This window comes from Mustela nigripes, chromosome X (assembly GCF_022355385.1).
Source record: "Mustela nigripes isolate SB6536 chromosome X, MUSNIG.SB6536, whole genome shotgun sequence".
NCBI classification, from domain to species: domain Eukaryota; kingdom Metazoa; phylum Chordata; class Mammalia; order Carnivora; family Mustelidae; genus Mustela; species Mustela nigripes.
The window spans coordinates 111,556,029-111,580,383 of NC_081575.1; the positions used below are offsets into that span (position 1 = coordinate 111,556,029).

Sequence of the window (24,355 nt, forward strand, 5' to 3'; positions counted from 1 at the left end):
CTCTGCCTGCCTTTCTGCCTACTTGTGATCTCAGTCAAATAAATAAATAAATCTTTGAAAAAAAAAAGAACTACTACTTGCCAAGTTTTGGTGTAATACCACAGAATTTCCCTAACTGTCTAAAAAAGCTATTACAACACTCCTTCCTGGGGCACCTGGGTGGCTCAGTGGGTTAAGCTGCTGCCTTCGGCTCAGGTCATGATCTCGGGGTCCTGGGATCGAGTCCCGCATCGGGCTCTCTGCTCAGCAGGGAGCCTGCTTCCCTCTCTCTCTGCCTGCCTCTCCATCTACTTGTGATTTCTCTCTATCAAATAAATACATAAGATCTTAAAAAAAAAAAACAAAAAACCCAAAACACTCCTTCCTGCTCCAACTACATACATGTGTAAGGCCAAACTGTCTCCATATACTTTAACTGCAACAGCATATTGCCACCGACTGAATCCAGAAGCAGATTGAGAATTCAGCTGTCTATTAAGCCATTCATTAAAGAAACCTGCAGAAATATAAAACAATGCCACTCTCCTCACTTAAAAAAAAAAAAAAAAACAAAAAAACAAGACATCTTGATTTTTTAATTCCCTTCATCTATTTCACCCATTCCCCCACCCACCTAGCAACCACCAGTTTGTCCTCTGTATTTAGGAGTCTGTTATTGTGGATAATCAGTATTTAATTTTCAAAAACCATTATGCTGATTATGTGGCAGGCAGCTTCTGACATGGCCCTCAGTGATCTCAGTGATCCTCCTGGTATTCACAGCCTTGTATAATTCCCTCCCCTTGAATGCAGGCTAGACCTACTAACTGATTTCTTTTTTTTTAAGATTTTATTCATTTATTTGACAGAGATCACAAGTAGGCAGAGAGACAGGCAGAGAGAGGTGGAAGCAGGCTCCCTGCTGAGCAGAAAGCCTGATGCAGGCTGGATCCCAGGACCCTGGGATCATGACCTGAGCTGAAGGCAGAGGCTTTAACCCACTGAGCCACCCAGGCGCCCCTAGTGACTGATTTCTAATGAAGAGAGAATCTGGCAAAAGTGAGGGGCTGTCACTTCTATGGCTATGTGATAAAAGACTGCAACTTCTTTCTCTCTTCTGCTGACAGTCTTGCTCGTTCTAATGAAGCCAGCAGCCATGTTGTGAGATGCCTATGGAAAGGCCCATGCAACAAGGAACCAAAGGAACCCTGGGGCCAACAGCTCATAAGGAACTGAATCCCGCCAATAACACATGAGTGAGCTAGGGAGTGGATCCACCTCCATCAAGCCTTCAGATGACTGCAGTCCATGAGACCCTGAAGGAGAGAACTAAGCCACACCCAGATTCCTGACCGATAGAAAGAGATCATAAACGTTTCAAGCACCGAGTCTTGGGGTGGTTGTTACACAGCATTGGATAATTAGTACAATATGAGTTCATTTAAAATGAATAATAATTTAAAACTTGTTTTAATTTCTAATATGGGAAATATTAGATATAACCCATAAAAACAAAAGGATACTTAAAAATTATGCAAAAAGATTCTGAAACCAAAAAGTTTGAGAACTGCTGTCCTGGTTGTGGCAGAACAGGAATAGAGAAACTAAAAGGCCAACACACTCAAACCACGGTCTGAAAGGGGTCCTCATCTCGGCACCTTTACCCAAGCAGATCCATCTCTAGGGAATACGGTCCTGGGTCCAAGTACAAAGACAGGGAGCAAGGAGTGCCATTTCCTCTGGTTCATTCGGAAGCCTCTCCAACAGTACTTGATATACTTCCTCATTTAATCCTCAGAACTATCTTATAGGCAAGTATGATGAACAAACAGGCTCATGGATATAATGTAAAGTAGTGTGTCCTCGGTCCTGAACCTAAGGGCTTGGAAAGCAGAGACTGAATTCTTAGCTTTTTCTCTATCATTCCAGAGAATACGTTCTTCCAAGGTTATGTTAAAAATAAATGCGGTGATGGTCACAAAACTCTGAATACACTAAAAAACCACTGAACTGTACACTTTAAGTGGGTGAATTGTATGGTATGTGAATTATACCTCAATAAAGCTGTTAACCAAAAAAATAAATAAATAAATACATGAGTAAAACCAGAGCAATGACAGAGTTCTGAGGAGGGATATAAACTGGAGGCAGTAAGTTCCAGGAGTTGTCCCAACTCCTAACGTTTGGCAGCAAAAGGCTGCCAATGATCTGTCTCAATATGTTATGAGCATGGGGAGCACACAGAGGCATTAATAGGTAAATGAGAAAAAAGAGGGAAACCAGTGCTGAAGTTAGGATGAGGGAACCAGATCTCCCCTCCTGGTGAAGAAGCCAAGAAATGAGCAAAGAGGTCCAGAAATGGTCTAGGTGGGACCCAGCTTTTTTAGCCTTATGATCTCTCTTATAGTAGTGTTACTACACCTATTACTAACATCTGTGGTGGGTACTAACCTCTGTATCAGACTATGCACATCATTTGCCTTTTAAAGCAAGGATGATGGCATTGATTTCACAATTTCTAGGACTATTTATTTTATAAAAATAAAGGATGCCAGACTCTATGATTTGCAAAATCATTTCTAGCTCTAAAACTGTAATTCAATGATAATCTGCAAACTGAAAGATATCTGCATTAGCCTAAACAGCTATCAAGGCAGCAAAAGTATCAGGAAACCCCAAAATTGTAATGCCCAAAGCTACTGAAATATGCTTGGGCCTGACCTATTTTGCAGAAGGGCAGGGGCTGGGTCACACAATTAGTTAGTATCTTCAAGCTACAGACTCCTAAGATGTTAAATGGTCTACTTTTATGGGTTACCGAAATGGAACACCTGTCCCAACTTTATGAAGCCATACTTCATCAGCTCCATGTGGACCAACCATGATGAACCTCTGAATATCAAGCTTTCTCTTCTTTCTTGTCCTGCTTACCCACAACACTTCAGTTCTTTGTTAACACTCTGTTGTGTGGATTTTAAGACAGGTTTTTAGGGATGCCTGGGTGGCTCAGTGGGTTAAGCCTCTGCCTTTGGCTCAGCTCATGATCCCAGGGATTGAGCCCTGCATAGGGCTCTCTGCTCAGCGGGGAGCCTGCTTTCCCCTCTCTCTCTGCCTGCCTCTCTGCCTTCTTGTGATCTCTCTGTCAAATAAATAAATAAAATCTTAAAAAAAAAAAAAAGACAGGTTTTTACAAAAAGGTCGCTCTAAACCCATTATCTTTCAAGTTATCCAGATTACACTCATACAATTGGAGGTGTTTTTGCAGAGTTTTAAAGCACAGCATACTTCCTAAATCATTTATCTAAAGGTTGACCCAAGGAGCCCAAAAAGTCTGACCTTCAAACATACCACTTACTGCCTCCTGTGCAGCCATGAGGGAAATCAACCTCTCAGTTTCCTTATCTGTAAACTAGGGATGTACATTATCTACCTTCTAGAGTTGTAAGATTAGATATAATCAATATAAACTGCACCATGCAGAACTGTTATAATATCTGAACAAGGATGCATTTGCAAATTATACAAAATGCCTATATTCTCACTTTTAATATCACCCACGTGCCCATTCATACAATACTAGGTGAAATGTGCTTCTAAGCTACTGGCACATCTTCCTTACCAAACCATTCTACGTTGACCTTTCTGAAAGTAGGGAAAGAAAAAAGGGAGAAGTGCTGGTTTAGCAGTACTACTTATGACTGACTGCAGAGTGGGAAGTTGGGGAGAACGGCGGTCGTTCTGGGGGACATTTTAGAAATGTAACACAGAATGCAAATCAAAACCCTGAGCAATAAATGCTAAGGAAATTATTTTGATAGCACAGAACGACAACACTGGTTATTTTATGTATCTTTTCCATCAAGTAATAAAATTTAAGTAGTTACAGTTACCAAGAGAGTTTCAACTAGGAAATGAATTGAATCATAAAAATACACTCTCAAGGTTCAAATCCTTAAAGGGTCACCTCCCCTATTTTTATTTTCTTCTGGAAATGCTCCACTTGGGAGAAATTTAAACATAGCTAATTCTAAGTGTTAATGAATACTACATTAAATTTGTACATTATTTTATACACTTAAAATACTGTCACATCTGGTATAGTAACTAACAGTTACTGATAATCAGTTCAGAACCAAACAAAAAGAAATTGAAGGAGGAGAAAGGGGGTGAGTAGGGGAGGAAAAGGCAAAGGAATTTCGTTGTGATATTAGATTAAAATTTGCTAGGTAAGCAGAAACTGTCCATGTAATAGGGTGTACCAGTTGCACAATTATATATCAACTCTAGGCCAACTTCATCAACCCAGAGCTATGTTATTTAAAGCAAGTTTTCTGTTGTTTGACTGAGCCTCAGATGTCGTGTCACCCACTCTGAAAAGGTAAGTAGATATTAGAATGGAAGCACATTTTAAGTGCCTAGTGCACTGTAGGTAACAGTGAGGAATCAGATTTCTTTCCTTTGAAACGCAGCTCTCTGTAAAGTGTACAATCTGAACAGCATATCTACTTAAAGATCTATTATAGTGAATCCTTCTGTATACAAGCAAATCACACACACCCTGTTTTATAGATTTAACATACACATTCCTACATTAAACTTCTCTAGTCAATTGGGATGGACCTAGAAGGCATTACGGTAAGAGAAGTCAGAGAAAAACCAATACCATGACTTCATTTGTATGTGGAATCTTAAAAAAACAAAACAAATAAACAAACAGAAAGAACAAACACACCCATAAATACATAATACCATAAATACATAATACCACACATACATAATACCACACATACAGAGCACTGATGGTTGTCAAAGGAGAGGGTGGTAAGAGGATGGGCAAAATGGGTTAAGGGAAGTGACAGGTACAAGCTTCCAGTTATAGAATGAATAGGTCACAGGAATAAAAGGTACAGCACAGGGAATATAGTCAAAGGTATTGTAATAGCACTATATGGTGACAGATGGTAACTACACTTGCGGTAAATGTATAATCTACCATAATGTGTAGACCTGTTGAATCACTATGTTGTGTACCTGAAACTAATGCAACCTTATGTGTCAACTATACTTCAATTAAAAAAGAACAAACTTCTTGGGGTACCTAGGTGGCTCAATCAGTTAAGCGTCCAGCTCGGTATCAGCTCAGGTCTTGATCTGAGGGTCGTGAGCTCGAGTCCCACACTGGGCTCCACGCTGAACATGGAGTCTACTTAAAAACAACAAAACACAAACAAACAACAACAACAAAAAAAAAACCCACTTCTCTAGTCAAAAACAATATAAATGACACATATAACATACAAACCACCTTCCAGTAAAATGGTATATGAATGTGGCATATTATAATTCAAAAACAGGGACTTACTAAAGGATGTGCTAGATCTGGTCTACTCTCTTACTGCTTTGCCTCTTTGGTTCTCCTTGAAAATGAAACTGACCGAAGTTTGAAAATAGACAACAATGTTGTAAAGAAAAGGTCACTTAGATCATTATTTAATCTCTGTGCCAGAAGAGTGGAAGTTCAAATCCACAGATGGGGAGAAAAACAAGATAATGAAATGGTTTCTTCCTACCCCATACTCTTGCCACACTGACTGAACTTCTCATTTTAGCTATCCTAGACAGATTCTGGGAAGAGAGAAAACTCCAAAGCTTGGTAAGTAGATTTACCAAATTAACAGTATCCTAAAAGCAACAGAAATGGATCTTTCCTATAGTCTCCCTACCAGATCAAGGAAAATTCTACATGCCTGGCAGTGTACTGAGTGCTTCTCATCAACTCCTATTCTTTTTTTTGTTTGTTTTTAAGATTTTATTTATTTATTTGACAAAGAGAGATCACAAGTAGGCAGAGAGGCAGGCAGAGAGGAAGGGAAGGAGGCTCCCTGCTGAGCAGAGAGCCCGATGCGGGGCTCCATCCCAGGACTCTGGGACCATGACCTGAGCCGAAGGCAGAGGCTTAACCCACTGAGCCACCCAGGTGCCCCAACTCCTATTCTTTAAAACAATCCTGTGTGGTAGGTGCTAGCATCATAGCCACTTTACAGATGATGCAACTGAGGTTCAGAAAGATTGAGAAACTCACCCAAGGTTGCACAGCTAATAAAGCAAGTGGCAGAGAGCCAAGAGTCTTGACTCCAAAATCCATACTATTCACCCACTAGTACACTACTTATTACCATAGTCTAGATGACAGGGTATTGGTTTTTAGACTTGGCTTCACCCCTTGGGCAAATCACTTGACCTTGCTGAGCAGTTTGTCATCTGTAAATGAGGGCAATGACAGTTCCTCCAGCCTTCTCCACAGCATCCAGTGATGCTTAAGAGTTAACAAAAGTGCAAATAGCACTGTAAAAATGATAGGTCTCTATGTAGATACAAGATTTTGTTAACTTGAGCCTTGGTTACATACCTTTATCCTTCCAAATGGTTTACGGACCTAAAAATATTTTTTAAAGATTTTATTTATTTGAGAGAGAGAGAGACAGAGACAGCAACAGAGACAGCAAAAGAGAGCACAAGCAGGAAGAGTAGGAGAGGGAGAAGCAGTCTCCCCGCTGAGCAGGGAGTCTGATATAGGACTTGATCCCAAGACCCTGAGATCATCACCCGAGCTAAAGGCAGGCACCCAACTGACTGAGCCACCCAGGTGCCCCTTTATAAATAAGTTTAACAGCAATTCAATCATTTTTAACATTTCCCATCAAAAATCTAATATTAAGGGACACCTGGATGGCTCAGTCAGTTAGGTTCTGCCTTTGGCTCAGGTCGAGATCTCAGGGTCCTGGGATGGAGCCCCGCATCAGGCTGCTTGCTCAGTGGGAAGCCTGCTTCTCCCTCTCCCTGCTGCTCGTCCTGCTTGTGCTCTGTCAAATAAATAAATAAATAAATAATTTTAAAACTCTAGTATTAAAAACCAAATCAAACCTACCTTAGACTTTCTGGAAAAGGCAAAACTACACAGATAGTAAAAACATCAGTGGCTATCAAGGAGGGATAAATAGGGGATTTTCAGGGCAGTGAAAACTATTCTGTAGGATACTGTAATGGTGGATGCAGGTCATTATACATTTGTCAAAACTCTTAAACCGGGGGTGCCTGAGTGGCTCAGTGGGTTAAGCTTCTGCCTTCAGCTAAGGTTATGATCTCAGGGTCCTGGGATCGAGACCCGCATTGAGCTGTCTGCTCAGCAGGGAGCCTGCTTCCCTTCCTCTCTCTGCCTGCCCCTCTGCCTACTTGTGATCTCTGTCAAAAAAAAAAAAAAAAAAAAAAAAAGCCCCAACCTCTTAAACTGTATAATACCAAGAATGAACCCCAACACAAATTATGGACTTTTGTTAATGGCAATGTATCAATATTAGCTACTCAATTCTAACAAATGTACCACACTAATGCAAGATGTAAATAACAGGGGAAACAATGTGTGAAGAATATATGGGAACTCTGTAATTGATATTCAATCTTTCTGTAAGCTAAAACTGCTCAAAAAAGTGTCCATTAATTTTTAATTAAATCTCCTAAAACAAATTCCACACAGAAATTTACACAGTAGAGGCGCCTGGGTGGCTCAGTGGGTTAAGCCGCTGCCTTCGGCTCAGGTCATGATGTCAGGGTCCTGGGATCCAGCCCCACATCAGACTCTCTGCTCAGCAGGGAGCCTGCTTCCCTTCCTCTCTGCCTGCCTCTCTGCCTACTTGTGATCTCTCTCTCTCTGTCAAATAAATAAAATCTTTAAAAAAAAAAATTTACACAGTAATGACCTTGGGTTTTGGGTTTTTTTTTTTTTTTTGAAGAGTTTATTTATTTATTTGACAGACAGATATCACAAGCAGGCAGAGAGAGAGGAGGAAGCAGGCTCCCCGCTGAGCAGAGAGCCCGATTCGAGGCTCGATGCCAGGACCCCGGGATCATGACCTGAGCCGAAGGCAGAGGCCCAACCCACTGAGCCACCCAGGCGCCCTGGGTTTTTTTTTTTTAAGATTTTATTTATTTATTTGACAGAGAGTGGGCACAAGTAGGGGGAACAGAGGGAGAGCAAGAAGCAGTCTCCTTGCTGAGCAGAGAGCCTGATGTGGGGCTTGAATTCCAGGACCCTGGGACCATGACCTAAGCCTAAGTCAGACACTTACTGACTGAGCCACCCAGGCACCCCATGCCCTTGGTGTTCTAAAAAATGCCTCTAATACTTGACAATGTATATTCCATCTTTTTAGATGTTGTCCAACAGAATTTTACACAATGTTGTAAATATTTTGGATCTGCTCTGACACAGTAGCCACTAGCCATATTGGCTACTGAACACTTGAAATGTGGTTAGTATGAGGGAAGAATGGAATATTTACTTTTATGTAATTTCTTTTTTTTAAGATTTTATCTATTTATTTGAGAAAGAGCGAGAGAGCACGAGTGGGGTAAAGGGCAGCAGGGCTGAATGGGGAGCCTGATGTAGGTCTCCATCCCAGGACCCAAGCCAAAGGTAGATACTTAACTGACTGAGCCACCCAGGCACCCCTTACTTAATTTCAATTAAATATGCAGCTAGTAGCTATCATATCAGATAACACAGTTTTAGACAATTCAAGAGACCCTTAGAAATGTACTATAATATTAACTTCAGAAGCAAAGAGTTACCTCAAGAGACCATTCAAATGGGATGTAGTTATGAAATGATGCCACAATTAACTGAGCTGGCGAAGAATGACTAAGTGGATGGTTCAAACAACTAAGAGCCAATAAAGCCTGTCTCCAGTTGTTTTTCCCTTTAAGTCAGTGACTAAACAGTCACTCTTCTTTAATTCCCTCAGTATTTTCAAAACATTCCAATTAGTTAAACATCATTTCTGCTTCCTGAAAAAATACAGTACAAATCAAGTTAGAATTAGGAATATTCTTTCAAGCTGGTAACCCAGAGGAAATAAAAAAATTAGGAGTCATAAAGAAATAAGTTAGTTTCACAGACACAAGACAGTCACCCAATTTTTTTAAACGAAAATTCAAAAACTAATATTTAACCCAAGTATTTCAATTCCAGGTCATAGCCAATTGTAAATCAAAAGGAAGAAGATACCCAGAAAAACATGAGCAAAAGAAAAAAGGTATAGGATGAGACAGTATAGACAAACATGACTATTCATATCCAGCTGTTACCCAGAGTGCTGCCTCAAAGGGTCATTACCTCTTATCTCGGTCTTTTAAAATGCTAGTTGATTAAACCTCAGTTCCTAATTCAGACTTTCGGTCCTTATCCTAGTGGCATAAACGGGAACTTATATCCTCAATTGCAGTGGCTTTTTATCAGAGTCCTCCCCTGGGGGACCTATGAAATCCAACACTGAGATTGGCTCCCCACCCTCAGGGAATAAATGAAGTGTCCAAAGTGACAGTTTTGAAACCCTAGAGTACATTCAATCCACAGCTTTTTTTTCAGTCCTTCAAGTACTGGATCTTTATTTTAGAGTACAAAGAAAGAAAGAGAAAGAGAGGTAACTGAGAAGTAGTAATACCCTTATGCAGGGAGATATGAAAAAACCACCTTAGAAAGAGGCTCCTTAAAGCCAATTCTTGACACTTGGCTCCGATGTAAACCAAACCTTTGTTCTCCTTTTTCAAGCTCATAAATGTCATAAGAAAAATATTATTTCGTAATTTCACACAGGAGTGATTTTTGAGAGTATTCAAATGCATAATTAAGTAATATTAAATAGCTGAGTGATCAAGCAGGACGTCCAACAAGTTGAACGTTTCAATACGTTCCACTGTAAGGAAAAAGAGACGGGATTTCCACCTTTCCAGCGCCTTTCCCCACGGATTTCCATTCCTGGGTCCTGAAAGCCCTGTACCCCATTTGTTGTGCAATCTTTTTCGAACTCCACCCACTGACTCCAGAACAAGTGGAATTCTCCCATTCTGAAGGTCTCGATTTTCCTGTATCCAGGGAGACACTGAAAACTCCTTGACGTGAGTCAAGTAAGGCAAGGGGACCGGTCCAGTCTGTCTCCCAGATTAAGAGAGACCAAAGGCCAGGGTGGGGGAGGCGCTCAAGTTTCCGCTCACCCAAGAAAAAAGAAAGAAAAGAAAGGAGGGTAAATAAAGAAAGAGCAAGAAAGGGGAGAGAGGACTAAAGGGGAAAACCGGCTTTCACGCGATGCTGCCCCCAACCCTGTGGGACCCAGGTCCACCAGCATCGTCTTCCCATCACGGGTCCCGGTCCCACGTGTAACCAGGCCCGTAGTGCCCAGAGACGAGCCCTGTGACCCGGGAGCCGAGTGGCTCCTCCAGCCCCGTGGCGCTCGCCCGCCCGCGCAGTGGCGGGGAGCGCAGGGGGGCGGAGGAAGGGGGACGCAGTGCAACCCCAGCTCCCGCGCTGTTATCTTACTGCGCAACAGCCTCGCCCGCGCCGCCCGGGCGCACCCCGCAGCGCGCCCTGCGCACCTGCCGGGCAAGAGCAGGGCCAGCCCCTGACCCAGGCAGCCCTCCGATTGCGCCGGGAGCACGGAGAGCCCGCCGAGGGCGGGGGCTAGGAGAAGGAACACCTGGCGCCCGGGGTTCCCCGGCATCGGCCGCACGTGGCTGTCACACCTGGCGCGCCCCCGCCTCGCACCCCTTCCCCCTCACACCAGGCTGCGCCCCCTGCCATCTCCCACCTCTGTCGCGCGCCCCAAAACCCCAACCTTCGCTCCCTCCTATCCCATCCATCTCAGTCCCAAATCCCCCCCGACCCGCTCCCGCTGTCGTCACCCCCGGGAAGGAAGAAGGCCGGATGTTCGTCCCGTGGCTAAAGGTAACCGGAGAGAGTGAAGATGTGAACCCTGAAAAATCTAGCCCGGGCATTTCCCCGGCCGGACAACAACGCAGACGTCTCCCAGGCTGACCTTCTGCCGCGGGCTGCGTCGCCGTCCGCCCCGTCCGGCCTCAATAGCCTCTTCGGCGCCGCCGCCGCCTCTACCCCGCGCTGCCTCTTCTAGCCGCGTCGCCATGAGGTGACGGCAGCAGCCAAACAAGCGGCCCTACAAGGGGCAAGGAACCTTTCAGGGCCCCCGCGCCCCGCCCCTGAGCCCCCACGGCCAATCGCCGCATGAATGTCCTCCCACGTGACCGGAGGAGGTTGGCCCCCGAGGGGATGGAGCGGAATGGGGGTGGGGAGCATTGAAGTCTGGGCTGAGCTTCTGCTGGGCCGAAGGGCGAACACAGGCCGTGCGAGTCTGCGCAGACAGGGAAAAAGAATCTGAAGCGGACTACAAGTCCCAGCAGGCTTCGCGGCCACGGCTCGCAGGCCCTGCTCAGGATTGGAGCGTAAGGCGGTGTTCTGAACAGGGGAGAGAGTCCGCCGGCTTGCGCGTGCAGCTTACTGGGACTTGTAGTTTTCTGAAAGCGACGTACTGGTACCGGAAGGTACTCTTGATTATCCTGAGGGAAAAGTTTAGGAATTGTACCGGGTTTGGGAGGGAGCGGGAGTGGGTACATGTTGTTGTGTTTTTGTTTTTGTTGCTCCTCTTCGGAATTGAACCCAAATGATTAGGGATAAGGGGAAATCGTGACTTTCAAGGCGGGAGAGATGTAATGGCTTTCAGAATTTGAGGTTTCTGGCTGGGACACCTGCTCTGAGCCTTGGTCATCCACCAGAACTCTCAGCACCATTTACCTGTCCTGAACTCCTGCGAGGTGGGGGCTGCGTCCTTTTCACCTTGGCTGAACCACCGGGTCTTCTAGCACAGTTCTCCACTCTTAGTTGGCGCTTAATACATGTCGAATGTATCCTGTTTTCTCCGGTAGTAGTTTCGTTACTGAAATTTTTAAACAAATTACGTTAGCGGGGCGCCTGGGTGGCTCAGTCGTTAGGTGTCTGCCTTTGGCTCAGGTTGTGATCCCCGGGGTCCTGGACTCCAGCCCCACACGGCTCCCTGCTCGGCGGGAAGCCTGCTTCTCCCTCTCCCACTCCCTTTCCTTGTTCCCTTTCTCTCTCTCTCTCTGTCAAATAAAATCTTTAAAAACAACAACAAATCGGTTTGCTGAATCGGTTTTTGTTTTTGTTTTCTTGACGGGATTGGGGCAGGGGGTGCAGTTTTGCTCAGGAATATTCCATTTCCATCTGATAGAACTAGATCTCTAATGACTGAGCCTCTGAAAGTCACGGCCCCTCATGAAATTCTTTTTTTTCTTTTTTTTTTTTTTTAAAGAGTTTATTTATTTGACAGAGGGAGAGAAACCACAAGTAGGCAGAGAGGCAGGCAGAGAGAGAGAGTGGAGGAAGCAGGCTTCCTGCGGAACAGAGAGCCCGACATGGGGCTCCATCCCAGGACCCTGAGACCATGACCTGAGTTGAAAGCAGAGACTTTAACCCACTGAGCCACCCAGGCACCCCTACTATTTTTTATTAAAGTTAAATACAAGACAGTGGTAGCAGGTGCTAAAAATGTAATAATACACATGAGAGTAAATTTCAATATTGTGGAAATTACATTTATCAATTTTAATTATTTCTGTAAATTTGGGGAAAGTATCAGTATTTTATCTCATGGGCAGAACACCTCAGTCCAGCTTTGAGATTTCAAAACTAGAGCAGTAGGTAATGAACCCATAGCCAGATTCTGTATAAAGTTGATGGTCTCGGCCATCATACCTCACCTTTTTTTTATTTTTAGGATTTTATTCATTTATTTGAGAGAGAGAGTACAAGAGGGGGGAGGGTCAGAAGAAGCAGCAGACTCCCTGCTGAGCAGGGAGCCCTATGAAGGGCTCAATTCCAGGACTCTGGGATCATGACCTAAGCCGAAGGCAGCTGCCCAACCACCCATGCGCCCCATGCCTCACCTTCTTAAGGGTAAAAATCCCAACAAGACACATAATAAAGTAGTGGTAATGCTTTTTCTAACGTGTTCAGGGAGCTTAGTGTCAAAATGTGTAGTAGTTAAATAATGGCACAAACACCATGCAGCTACTAAGAAAGATAAACACTTTTTTAATTTAACCTAGAAAACATACATAACATAGTGAGCTTTACTTTTTTTAAAAGATTTTATTTATTTATTTGACAGAGATCACAAGTAGGCAGAGAGGCAGGCAGAGAGAGGAAGGGAAGCAGGCTCCCTGCCAAGCAGAGAGCCTGATATGGGGCCCAATCCCAGGACTCTGGGATCATGACCTGAGCCGAAGGCAGAGGCTTTAACCCACTGAGCCACCCAGGTGCCCCCATAGTGAGCTTTAAAAGAAAAAATTCTAGGGGTGCCTGCCTGGCTCAGTCGATAGAGCACGTGACTCTTGGTCTCTGGGTTGTGAGTTCAAGCCCGATATTGGGTGTAGAGCTTACTTCAAAAAAAAATTTTTTTCAAAAAAAAATCCATTGGGGAGGAGGTAGGGGATGACAGAAGGGGTGAAGGGGGGAGGTAAAGGCTTCCAGTCATGGAATGAATAAGTCACAGGGATAAAAGGTACAGCGTATGGAATATAGTCAATAGTATTGTAATAGCTTTGTATGGTGACAGATGGTAGCTACGTTTGTGGTGAACACAGCATAATGTATAGTGCTGTTGTCAAACCACTATGTTGTACACCTGAAACTAATGTAACATTGTGTGTCAATGATCCTTCAATAAAAAAATCCATTTGAATAGAATTGCCTGTATGTTTATAAAGAGGTATTTAAAAGGATATTAATCAAAATGTTAATAATGGGGGCACCTGGGTGGCTCAGTGGGTTAAGCCGCTGCCTTCGGCTCAGGTCATGATCTCGCGTCCCGGGATCGAGTCCCGCATCGGGCTCTCTGCTCGGCAGGGAGCCTGCTTCCTCCTCTCTCTCTCTCTGCCTGCCTCTCTGCCTACTTGTGATCTCTGTCTGTCAAATAAGTAAATAAAATCTTTAAAAAAAAAAAATGTTAATAATGTGTTTCCCTGGGTGGTGAGATTTGAAAGTATTTTCACGTCATGATTTTCTGTGTTAAGTATGTATGGAAAAAAGTCAGTAGTTATCGCTATTACAAAAACAAAAGAACTATGTAGGTGACATCAAGTCTTAAAAGATGAAAAATATTTAATTGTATTTATTTTATTTATACATGGCATTGTTTCAAAAGGGGCTTGGGTATATGTGTGTATGTAGAGATATAGATCTAGATCATGCTATTCATTCATTCCTATGTATATATGGGGGAGGAAGGACATGAGGAGAAAGTGAATGTGAAAGGTTAGGGAAAAATAAGATGAAGTCATGGGTGACTTGAATCCGTAAAACACATACCTTGAGGTCTTGTGCATAAGCTGGAGGTGAGCCAAATTTTTATTCTGTGCTTCTTGACAGCTGAGAAAAGAGGAAAACACAATTTATAGAGTGATTTACAACACTGTAAAATAAAGACAAAGTGGTTGCTTGAGAGAAACATAGCTATTACTGCTCCTGAGATAAATATGAATTTTAGAGGTCCTATAACATTTTTTGTTGTTGTTTTTTTTTCCCTGTAACATGTTTAACATGGGCAATGGTGGTTTTAAAATCCGTCCGTAGGTTCGTCGATGCTCCTTCCTCCAAAAGATGGAGTCTGGTTCCCCTCCTCCAGGCTGTGGGCCAGGCTTAGTGGTTGACTTCTAAAGAAGATGGTAGCATAATAGAGGTGATACACAGCTTCCAACACTGGTCAGAGCAAGAATACCTTCTGCCTGGTCCTTCAGGTCCTGGATCATTCTCTTCTTCCTTGGGTCAGACTAATCTGATTTTTTTATAGACCCATTCTTTGTTTAGATTTTTATCATAAAAGTCTTCAAAAAGGTCACTATCAAGACTTAGTCCAAAGCTCTATAAAGCACTTCGCTTATCTCTGCTGGGATCCATTGTTAAGATTATATTTTAGGCTTGTGATGGCTATCATTTTTTGTTTGTTTGTTTTGTGAGTCTTAAATAGGCACCCCGTGTTCTGTCTTTATTAATTATTCTTACATTTGCTCAAGGAATTGTCATCTGTTAAGAACTGTGCCTGCCAGAAAGGTGAAGGTCCTGAGGTAAACAGTTCCTCCTCGTTAGGTAGAGAATATTCTCCCCAGGCTCCCTAGGAGCTCTGCACATAACCTGAATATGGGCCCATCTATTCAGATGTTGATTAAGCAGCCATGTATCTGAGGCACAGTTTTTTTTTAAAGATTTTATTTATTTATTTGACAGACAGAGATCACAAGTGAGCAGAGAGGTAGGCAGAGGGAGAGGGAGAAGCAGGCTTCCCGCTGAGCAGGGAGCCTGATGCGGGACTCGATCCCAGGACCCCAGGATCATGACCTGAGCTGAAGGCAGACACTTAACAACTGAGCCACCCAGCACCCAAAATAGTTTTTATGAATAGTAAGTTCAGGGATGTCCCAGCTCTCTGTTGTTTCACGTACTCTGACTATCACTTTGTAGGAAAAGCAAGACAGTCAGAGTAGACTTACCATGATTACAGAGAGAGGATTCCGTTGGCCTCCTAAATATTATCGGGGAGCTGGAACTCTCAGAGTACATAGCTGGACACAGGGCCATTTAGAGGTTTAGCCTACAGTATCATTCCTAAGGAAACAGGCTTCCAACTTGCTAGGCTCTCATGTCCTGTCAGTGCAAGGGTGACAAGAGTCTCACATACTCTGAACAACGCAAGTCTTTAGTATTACTGATTTTACCAATCCAAGCCCACTCTCTCACTGTTACGCTAACAAATTACTAATTCCACAAATGAAAACCAATTTCTATTTTTTTTTTTTTTTGACAGACAGATCACAAGTAGGCAGAGAGAGAGAGAGAGGAGGAAGCAGGCTCCCTGTTGGCAGAGAGCCCGATGCGGGGCTCGATCCCAGGACCCTGAGATCATGACCTGAGCCGAAGGCAGAGGCTTTAACCCACTGAGCCACCCAGGAGCCCCCCAATTTCTATTTTTAATAAAGATTTTATTTATTTGGCAGAGAGAGATCACAAGTAGGCAGAGAGGCAGGCAGAGAGAGAGGGGAAGCAGGCTCCCTGCCGAGCAGAGAGCCCAATGCAGGGCTCGATCCTAGGACCGTGAGACCATGACCTGAGCTGAAGGCAGAGGCTTAACCCACTGAGCTACCCAGATGCCCTTGAAAACCAATTTGTAACCTTCATTCTGCTACTTAGTAAAGCTGCTGGTTTGATGAGCTATGACTGACAGAAGCACTTGTAACTGTAACATGGAATATGAACTCCATGATTAATACAGCTGACCACCCCTGCGGGGTCAGGTCCTGAGTCATTGCCAGCCCTTAATTTAATGCAACACACACACACACACACACACACACACACACACACAGCTGCTGCTACTACTACTACACTTTTTGCTGACAGTAAATTACAGACATCATCAAACTGTAAGGGACAAGGGCAAGCTCCTCCAAAATGTGCCACTTTAATGTGCAGATTATTTCAAGTTGAAAATAAGTAATGGCCAGGGCACCTGGGTGGCTCAGTGGATTAAGCCGCTGCCTTTGGCTCAGGTCATGATCTCAGGGTCCTGGGATCGAGCCCTGCATCCAGCTCTCTGCTCAGCAGGGAGCCTGCTTCCCCTTCTCTCTCTGCCTGCCTCTCTGTCTACTGTGATCTCTCTCTGTCAAATAAATAAATAAAATCTTAAAAAAAAAAAAAAAGAAAAGAAGTAATGGCCAAAAACACTCAGAAAGAAACCTTCTTACTTATTCCTAACTGCCTAAAAGAATCCAGAGGACCTGTTGAGAGAGAGCTAGCACCATAAGTAACTGTATTAGACAAGAACTAGGTATGGTAGACAAGAAGGAACCCAGCAAGCCTGTTTGATCAAATTCCTCTTTGTGTCCCATTGTGTGGGTGGCCCACCAAATGCTTGTTTACCAAACATTTATTTTTTCATCTTCATGAAAGTTGCTTTCCTTCCCTTTGAAGTTCTAGACCCCTACTCTCTTCTTGGTTCAGGAGTTCCTTTATACTTCATTTTGTCTGTCTTTGGACACTCATGTCTGTGTTGATTCCTCATATGTATATAATTAAATTTTAGGGGCACCTGGGTGGCTCAGTGGGTTAAGCCTCTGCCTTTGGCTCAGGTCATGATCTCAGGGTACTTGGGTCGAGCCCTGTATCAAAAACTAAAAAAAAAAAAAAAAAAAAAAATTATTTTCTCTTGTTAATCTGTCCTTTGTCAGTTTGATTCTCAGACTAGCTAGAAGAATGTTGCAGGATAGAGGGAAAATCTTCTTCTCCAACAATACCCTATAACATGATCAAAGGTATTGACAAATCTAAAGAAGCAGTGTTTCTATTAGATTAGAAACCGAGAAAAGGGTGAGTCAGGGAAGCCTAGCTGACAAAGCCATCCCTGCGGAGTTTGGGGGAGAGAGAATCTTGTTCCAAAAAAAGAGAAATTCAAAAATAATGGCCCTATTCACAAGCTTAATTCCTAGGGTGGGGACGAAGGCTTCATCCTCCTCATGCCTAATGTGAATTTATCTAGAGAGAGAATGTAGAGATGTGTACCTTTCCCTCCAGTGAACCACTTTCATTGCTTATTGTTAATAAAGGGACATTTTGACTTTGTAAATCAGGCCTGAGGGCTGTGTTTTGGAGAGAACATATTCTGCGTGGTCCCTCCAGGAAGCCCCTCTGGTGCCGAGTGTCTTGGGTGTAGCAAGTTATCCATCCCTAGCATGTTGTCCTTCTCACCCCAAGTCAGTCCAGTTCTTGGAAAGGCTTGTTGAATGGACTCTTCCCCCCAGCCAGGCGGTCAATGAAGTCAGGGTCAGGACTGTGCCCATTGAACTCCTGATCACCACTGCCCGGCAGAATAGAACACTCAGAAAGCTCCCAGTACTTACTAAAGCCTCTGAATAGATACAAGGTACTCATTTTTTGGAAACTGTACAGATGAAAGCCAAACCCTTAATTCCCCAAGGTGATATACCTCTTTTTTTAATTTTTACTTTATTTTGTCAGTGTTCCAAGATTCACTGTTAATGCACCACACCCAGTGCTCCATGCAATACGTGCCCTCCTTAATACCCACCACCAGGCTCACCCATCCCCCCACCTCCCTCCCCTCCAAAACCCTCAGTTTGCTTTTCAGAGTCCACAGTCTCTCGTGCTTCGTCTCCCATTGATATACCTTTGTGCAACCTCTTGGAGAGTTTCCTGGTAGTAACAGTCCTCAGTTACACTGAGACCTCAGCCAGCCACAGGACCAAGATCACCCCAGGATAAACTTGGTGGCAATAGAAAATTTTCACTCATGGGGGGGCGCCTGGGTGGCTCAGTGGGTTAAGCTGCTGCCTTCAGCTCAGATCATGATTCCAGGGTCCTGGGATCGAGCCCCACATCGGGCTCTCTGCTCAGCGGGGAGCCTGCTTCCTCCTCTCTCTCTGCCTGCCTCTCTGTCTGCTTGTGATCTCTGTCTGTCAAATAAATAAATAAAATCTTTAAAAAAAAAAAAGAAAAAAAGAAAATTTTCACTCATGAATTAAACATTTGAGCACCTACTTCATTCTGAGCACTGTATTAGACATGATTTAGAATGAGGGCACCCAGGCCTGTAATGGACAGGGACATATACAAACAACATAATTCATAAGATACAGGTAACAGTTATGCAAGATAATTTCTTTTTTTTTTTTAAAGATTTTATTTATTTATTTGTCAGAGAGACAGCGAGCGAGAGCGAGCATAGGCAGACAGAGTGGAAGGCAGAGTCAGAGGGAGAAGCAGGCTCCCTGCGGAGCAAGGAGCCCGATGTGGGACTCGATCCCAGGACGCTGGGATCATGACCTGAGCCGAAGGCAGCTGCTTAACCAACTGAGCCACCCAGGCGTCCCTGCAAGATAATTTCTTGAAGGCTATTTTCTTCTGGTGGTAGAGCAATTTAAGGAAGGTTTAGGTAACATCTGAGCTATGTCTCGAAGAGCCCATGGGAGTTAAATTAGCCATGCTAGTTTGACTAGTCCACCTCAGTATTTTCAAAGAAAAAAAAAGCTCCTATTAACCTTTAAAGCAGCCAAGAGTATTATTTCATCAAGAATTAAATTTCAGGGGCGCCTGGATGGCTCAGTGGGTTAAAGCCTCTGCCTTCGGCTCGGGTCATGATCCCGGGGTCCTGGGATCGAGCCCCACGTCGGGCTCTCTGCTCAGCAGGGAGCCTTCTTCCTCCTCTCTCTCTGCCTGCCTCTCAGCCTACTTGTAATCTCTGCCTGTCAAATAAATAAATAAAATCTTAAAAATAAAAAAACAAAAGGATTAAATTTCGGGGGTACCTGGGTGGCCCAGTTTGTTAAGCCTCTGCCTTTGGTTCAGGTCATGATCTCAGGGTCCTGGAATCGAGCCCCACATCAGGCTTTCTGCTTGGCAGGGAGCCTACTTCCCCCTCTCTCTCTGCCTGCCTCTCTGTCTACTTGTGATCTCTCTCTCTGTCAAATAAATAAATAAAATCTTAAATTAAAAAAGCATTAAATTTCATTTTTGTTGAATACTACTTGGGTTGTTGTAGCAAAAGGAGTATTTGCCTTTTCAGAGAACAGAGAACTTATTGTTTGATTATCCAATACCATCCTTCTGAGTTAACCCTGATTTTAGTCCTTATAGGAATTTGGCCAATTTTAGTGTTTGCTATACATTCCACATTTCTGGCAGACACGAAAAGATTGAGAAAATGATTTTACTTCATACCCAGATTGCTCAGGCATATTGATGGCAGGCCACAGAGAGTTCTAGTAGATCGGCACACACTGGGGAGCCAGCTCCAGCAGGTGGATACATCCAAAGTTCTTGTCACGTATGGAATATTGGAAGAGTACCTGCATTTCAAAAACTCAAATCTCAAATACATATATTATATATTTGAGTATAGACATTCATGAATTTTGTTCTGGTTTCCCCAAGACTCAGCTTTAATTATATACTTTCAAGGTAATAGAAACTATGTTTATAAAGACAATGGTAAAGAACACAAAATATTCATGGGTTAAGATCTCTTAAACACACACACACACGCCTGCACGCACACATGCCTGAGTGGCTCAGTTGATTAATCAGTCTCTTGATCTTGGCTCAGGTCTTGATCACAGGGCTAGGAGTTCAAGCCCATGTCAGGCACAGGACTTACTTAAAAACAAAAACAAAACAACCTGTTTCTGGCATTATGGTCTAGTCTACTCGCCAGTCTTCTCCAGGTTCAGCGCCTCTAAGTTACAGATATTTTAGAACTGGTGGGGTCCCCGTCTTGGGGTTATTTTTAGCATAAATATATTATTACTACTACAAATGTCTTACTTTTGAATAGTTATCTGATGATTGGGCCCCACCAAATACTTCTGGATCCACTGAAGAATATATTTCACCCATAATAGGTGCTTTGTTGAATATGGTGAACCAACCGTTTCTTGTGTAAGATGTTCCGGGATAAGGATTCATTATATTTCCAGCTGGTTTTAGTGCCAGTAGGGTATCCAAATCCCCATTCTTTAGTTCTTCTGAGGCTCTTCAGGGAATATTGGGGCTAGTATTTAATTAAGTCTAGATGTAGTACCGAAGCCATTATAAAGTGTTTTGTGGTCTTCATAAGGGTTACGAGCTTATGTAAGACCCTTCATAAAGGTCTGGTTGATTATTCCCTTGAGGAATCAAACAATTTGGAGGGTCCTCAGCATTGGACAATAGCTGATGGGTCACCTTTGCATCCAGCTCTTTGCTGTCCTTGATCCATCAAACTGCTCCCATCCATAATCATTTCAAAGTCTGGAATTTCCAATGGTAGATCCATCAAATCAGGATGGCTAGAACAAACTTGTTCTGGTGATCTTTCTGAGTGACTCATGAAGCAACAGACAAGCATGGGCCAGTGTGGTGATTTTCTTGGAGGTTTACTTCAAGTTCTCTAGCTTTGGTTTACAGGACTTCTGGAAAAAAGGGGCAGGTTTAATTTTCAATCGTTTCAAGTCAAGAAAACGGGAGAAAATACAAATTTTGTTGTTCTGGACAGATTAAAGATAAAAACCTTTGGGGCGCCTGGGTGGCTCAGTGGTTCAAAGCCTTTGCCTTCGGCTTAGGTCGTGATCTCAGGATCACGTGTCTTGGGATAAAGCCCGAGTGGGGTTCTCTGCTCAGCAGGGAGCCTGCCTCCCTGCCTGCCTCTCTGCCTACTTGTGATCTCTGTCTGACAAATGAATGAGTAAATAAAATCTTTTAAAAAAAAGATAAAAACCTTCACCATTTAGACCATTAATCTCAAAGAACTGTCATTTTGATAGAGGAAAACCAAATCCCAAGCCTATACCATGTACTTGGTATTAAAACTCTTACTCCAACAAGACATATTTAAACATTTTTTTCTTTTATTATTTCTTTGAGACAGGGAGAGAATACGTGCAATGGAGGAGAGAATCTTAAGACGTGGGACTCCATCTTATGACCATGAGATCCTGACCCGAGCCCAAATCAAGAGGTGGATGCTTAATCAACTGAGCCACCCAGGCACCCTGCAACAAGATGAATTTTTAAAGACTTCATGCAGTCTTTTTCCTGTCATCTCCCATGTTGATATAAACTTAGTTTAACAAAAAGATCCAGGGCACTGCATGGATCAGAGTTGCTGTGGCCGCAGTCATACACTGACCGCAATCTCTATTAGGAATGAAAGACTCTAAGGTGTGAGGAGGCTGCCAACCATTCCCAACTCTAAAGCCATCAGGGATGACCTTGACCGAAGACAGCTGCCTTGGGACAGCCGTTCCCTCTTCCCAGGTAGTCACATCAAATGGCTGTTCTAGAAGTTCAACCCACTTCCCCTAATTTAGGATGGTTCTGAAGGGTAATCCAACCCTGGAACTCCTCAGAATCAGCTAAGGCTTCTGTTAATATTTTACTACTGTTCAACTTCTGCCTTATTTTGCTCTTTTACTCTTTCTTTTCTTCCCCAGGTGTTGATTACTCCCTTATAAATGTTTTCTGTATTCCTTCTCTATAATCTTAGTCCTATGTACAAAATTCCTTACCAAAGACTTCCTTCTCAGAAGCCTTCTACTACAACTTTCCTTTTCTACAGTCAGATTTTGCTTTAACTTTTCCCTATTTAAATAACCAGTCTCATTTTCCTTGCATACAGAGTTGTTACCCTCATTATTTCCAGTCTTAGATCACCCATAAAACTTCATGGAGTGTTAGACAAAGCTCTAAGTTTTTTCCCTTTTCTGACAAAATTTGCAATAGAAATAACACAGACTTTTACATTCAATGGTGATAATGCTAAAGACATGTCCATTGTAATTAAACCGATAGACTTAAATTAGCTTTAATGCCAAATATTTCCCAAGATCATGTGAACTTCAACTTCAACGTTTGCGTTAGTTTCCATCTTTCTGAGTTTTAAAATGCCCAATTCTGGGGCGCCTGGGTGGCACAGTGGGTTAAGCCTCTGCCTTCAGCTCAGGTCATGATCTCTGGGTCCTGGGATCGAGCCCCGCATTGGACTTTCTGCTCAGCAGGGAGCCTGCTTACCCCCCTCTTTCTGCCTGCCTCTGCCTACTTGTGATCTCTCTCTCTCTCTCTCTGTCAAATAAATAAATAAATAAAATCTTAAATAAAATAAAATAAAATAAAATGCCCAACTCTGGGGCATGTGGGTAGCTCAGTCAGTTAAGCGTCTGCCTTTGGTTCAGGTCATGATCCCAGGGTCCTGGGATGGAGCACTGCATGGGGCTCCCAGCTCAGTGGAGAGCCTGCTTCTCCCTTTCCCTAGGCCACTCCCCCTGCTGTGTGCATGCACTCTCTGTCTCTCTGTCTCTCTGTGTCAAATAAATAACTAAAACCTTAAAATGTTTTAAAAACTAAAATAAAATACCCCATTCTTACAAGTGCTTGCCTTTAAACCAACTAAACAGAGCTCTTGTACAAGTTAATCTTAGCAATACCATCAGGAGGTAAAGAAAATAGCTCCCGTGTATAACATACATGGACACACCCACAAAAACACAAGATGCAAACAAAATCTTAAAGGACCAATTTCTCAACAGCTCTTTTTTACAAAACAATTCTAACTGCAAGATGATATTATAATTTCTGGATCTGTCAATTGGTCATTTTTCTCCAGGATCTAACGAATATCGTAGCCAAGAAGTGTTACACGAAAAGATTGCCCAGTTTTGGAGAACACAGCCTTAAAGGGCCACACTCGGGAATCGAATCCTCATTTCCCATTTTCCCATTACACCGTGGCTGGTTTTCTTCAAAGACACCAAAAGACATTACAACACGCAAAGCAGACAAAGCCCAGAGTAGCTCCGTAAGGGTTGGTTTCTCCCCAGAAAGCTGGGGCTTCACCGACTGAACCAAACGGCATCCTCCCCAGTCTTTTTTTTTTTTTTTTTTTAAAGATTTTATGTATTTATTTGACAGAGAGAAATCACAAGTAGATGGAGAGGCAGGCAGAGAGAGAGAGGGAAGCAGGCTCCCTGCTGAGCAGAGAGCCTGACGCGGAACTCGATCCCAGGACCCTGAGATCCTGACCTGAGCCGAAGGCAGCAGCTTAACCCACTGAGCCACCCAGGCGCCCTCCCCAGCCTTTTTTTTAAGCATGCAAGAAAAGGAGACTAAGAGAACCAAAACTTGTCAGGAGAAGGCCCCCGAATGAGAGGAAGAAATCTAAGAGAGCCCAGCTGAACGGGAGGAAGAAAGAAGGTCATGTGCGGTCACACACAAAGTACTCACCAAGAGAAGGCTGTGCAAACCAAACCCCCACTCCGACTCCTTGCAGTAAGAATTAAATTAGGCGCTGAAGGCCAGCAGTGTCCACTCCGGGTTGGCCCTGGGGACAGTCCCTAGGGCAAAGAGTGTAGGCAGCTGCTTAGACTTCCCTCCAGACTCCTGTTACTGGCTGGGGGCCCAAAGAGCCACGGGCAAAGAGCAACCAGCCAGTTGACTTGCCAAATTTGTAACCAAGCCCAAGCTCATGTTGTTCTGTGCACGACAAAGCCAGTCACCGAGTCACCGAAGCGCGGAGCAAGGGAAGAGGCAGCAAAAGGACTGAAACAGGAGAATGAGCTCCAAATCCACCTTCAACAGAGGAAGGTCAGGGAAATGTAAGTGCCAAGGAAAAAGTCTGGGCGAAAATCTGCCGCTGAGTTTATTAGTCCGCAGCAGCAATTAGCCCCACTCAGCAAATTTGGTTATAATGTCAACGAGACGTTTACTCCACAGATAAAATGTAATATAAGGAATGATTAACCAAGGGTTGGGGGGAGGGGGGAAGAATGATTAGCCCATATATTGAAGAGCCAAAAAGGCAAAAAGGAAACACTAAGGTAGGCGTTTCCAGGAATTGCTCCTGGGACTGGAGGGGGGAAAAAAAAAGCAGTTGGAATGATTGAGGCTGACCAGCTTGGGGAGGGCGGGACCAGACCT

At 43.5% G+C, this 24,355-nt stretch overlaps 1 protein-coding gene across 4 annotated transcripts in view; it reads right to left on the reverse strand.

Moving 5' to 3' along the window:
- Positions 1-24,082, reverse strand: part of TXLNG (taxilin gamma) — a 70,060-nt gene extending 45,978 nt beyond the window's left edge. Inside the window, exons 1-6 of one of the 4 annotated variants that reach the window (XM_059384591.1) lie at positions 23,663-24,082; positions 20,231-20,853; positions 19,628-19,755; positions 14,210-14,269; positions 11,618-11,759; positions 10,848-10,982 (exon numbers count right to left, since the gene is read on the reverse strand). In XM_059384591.1, coding sequence (XP_059240574.1) covers positions 10,848-10,982; positions 11,618-11,759; positions 14,210-14,269; positions 19,628-19,644 — 354 coding nt within the window. In that variant the 5' untranslated portion in view covers positions 19,645-19,755; positions 20,231-20,853; positions 23,663-24,082. Of the gene's footprint in view, positions 1-10,847; positions 10,983-11,617; positions 11,760-14,209; positions 14,270-19,627; positions 19,756-20,230; positions 20,857-23,662 lie in introns of all 4 variants that reach the window. The other 3 variants (XM_059384590.1, XM_059384592.1, XM_059384593.1) reach the window with 3 other exon arrangements.
- Positions 24,083-24,355: the final 273 nt, after the last annotated feature.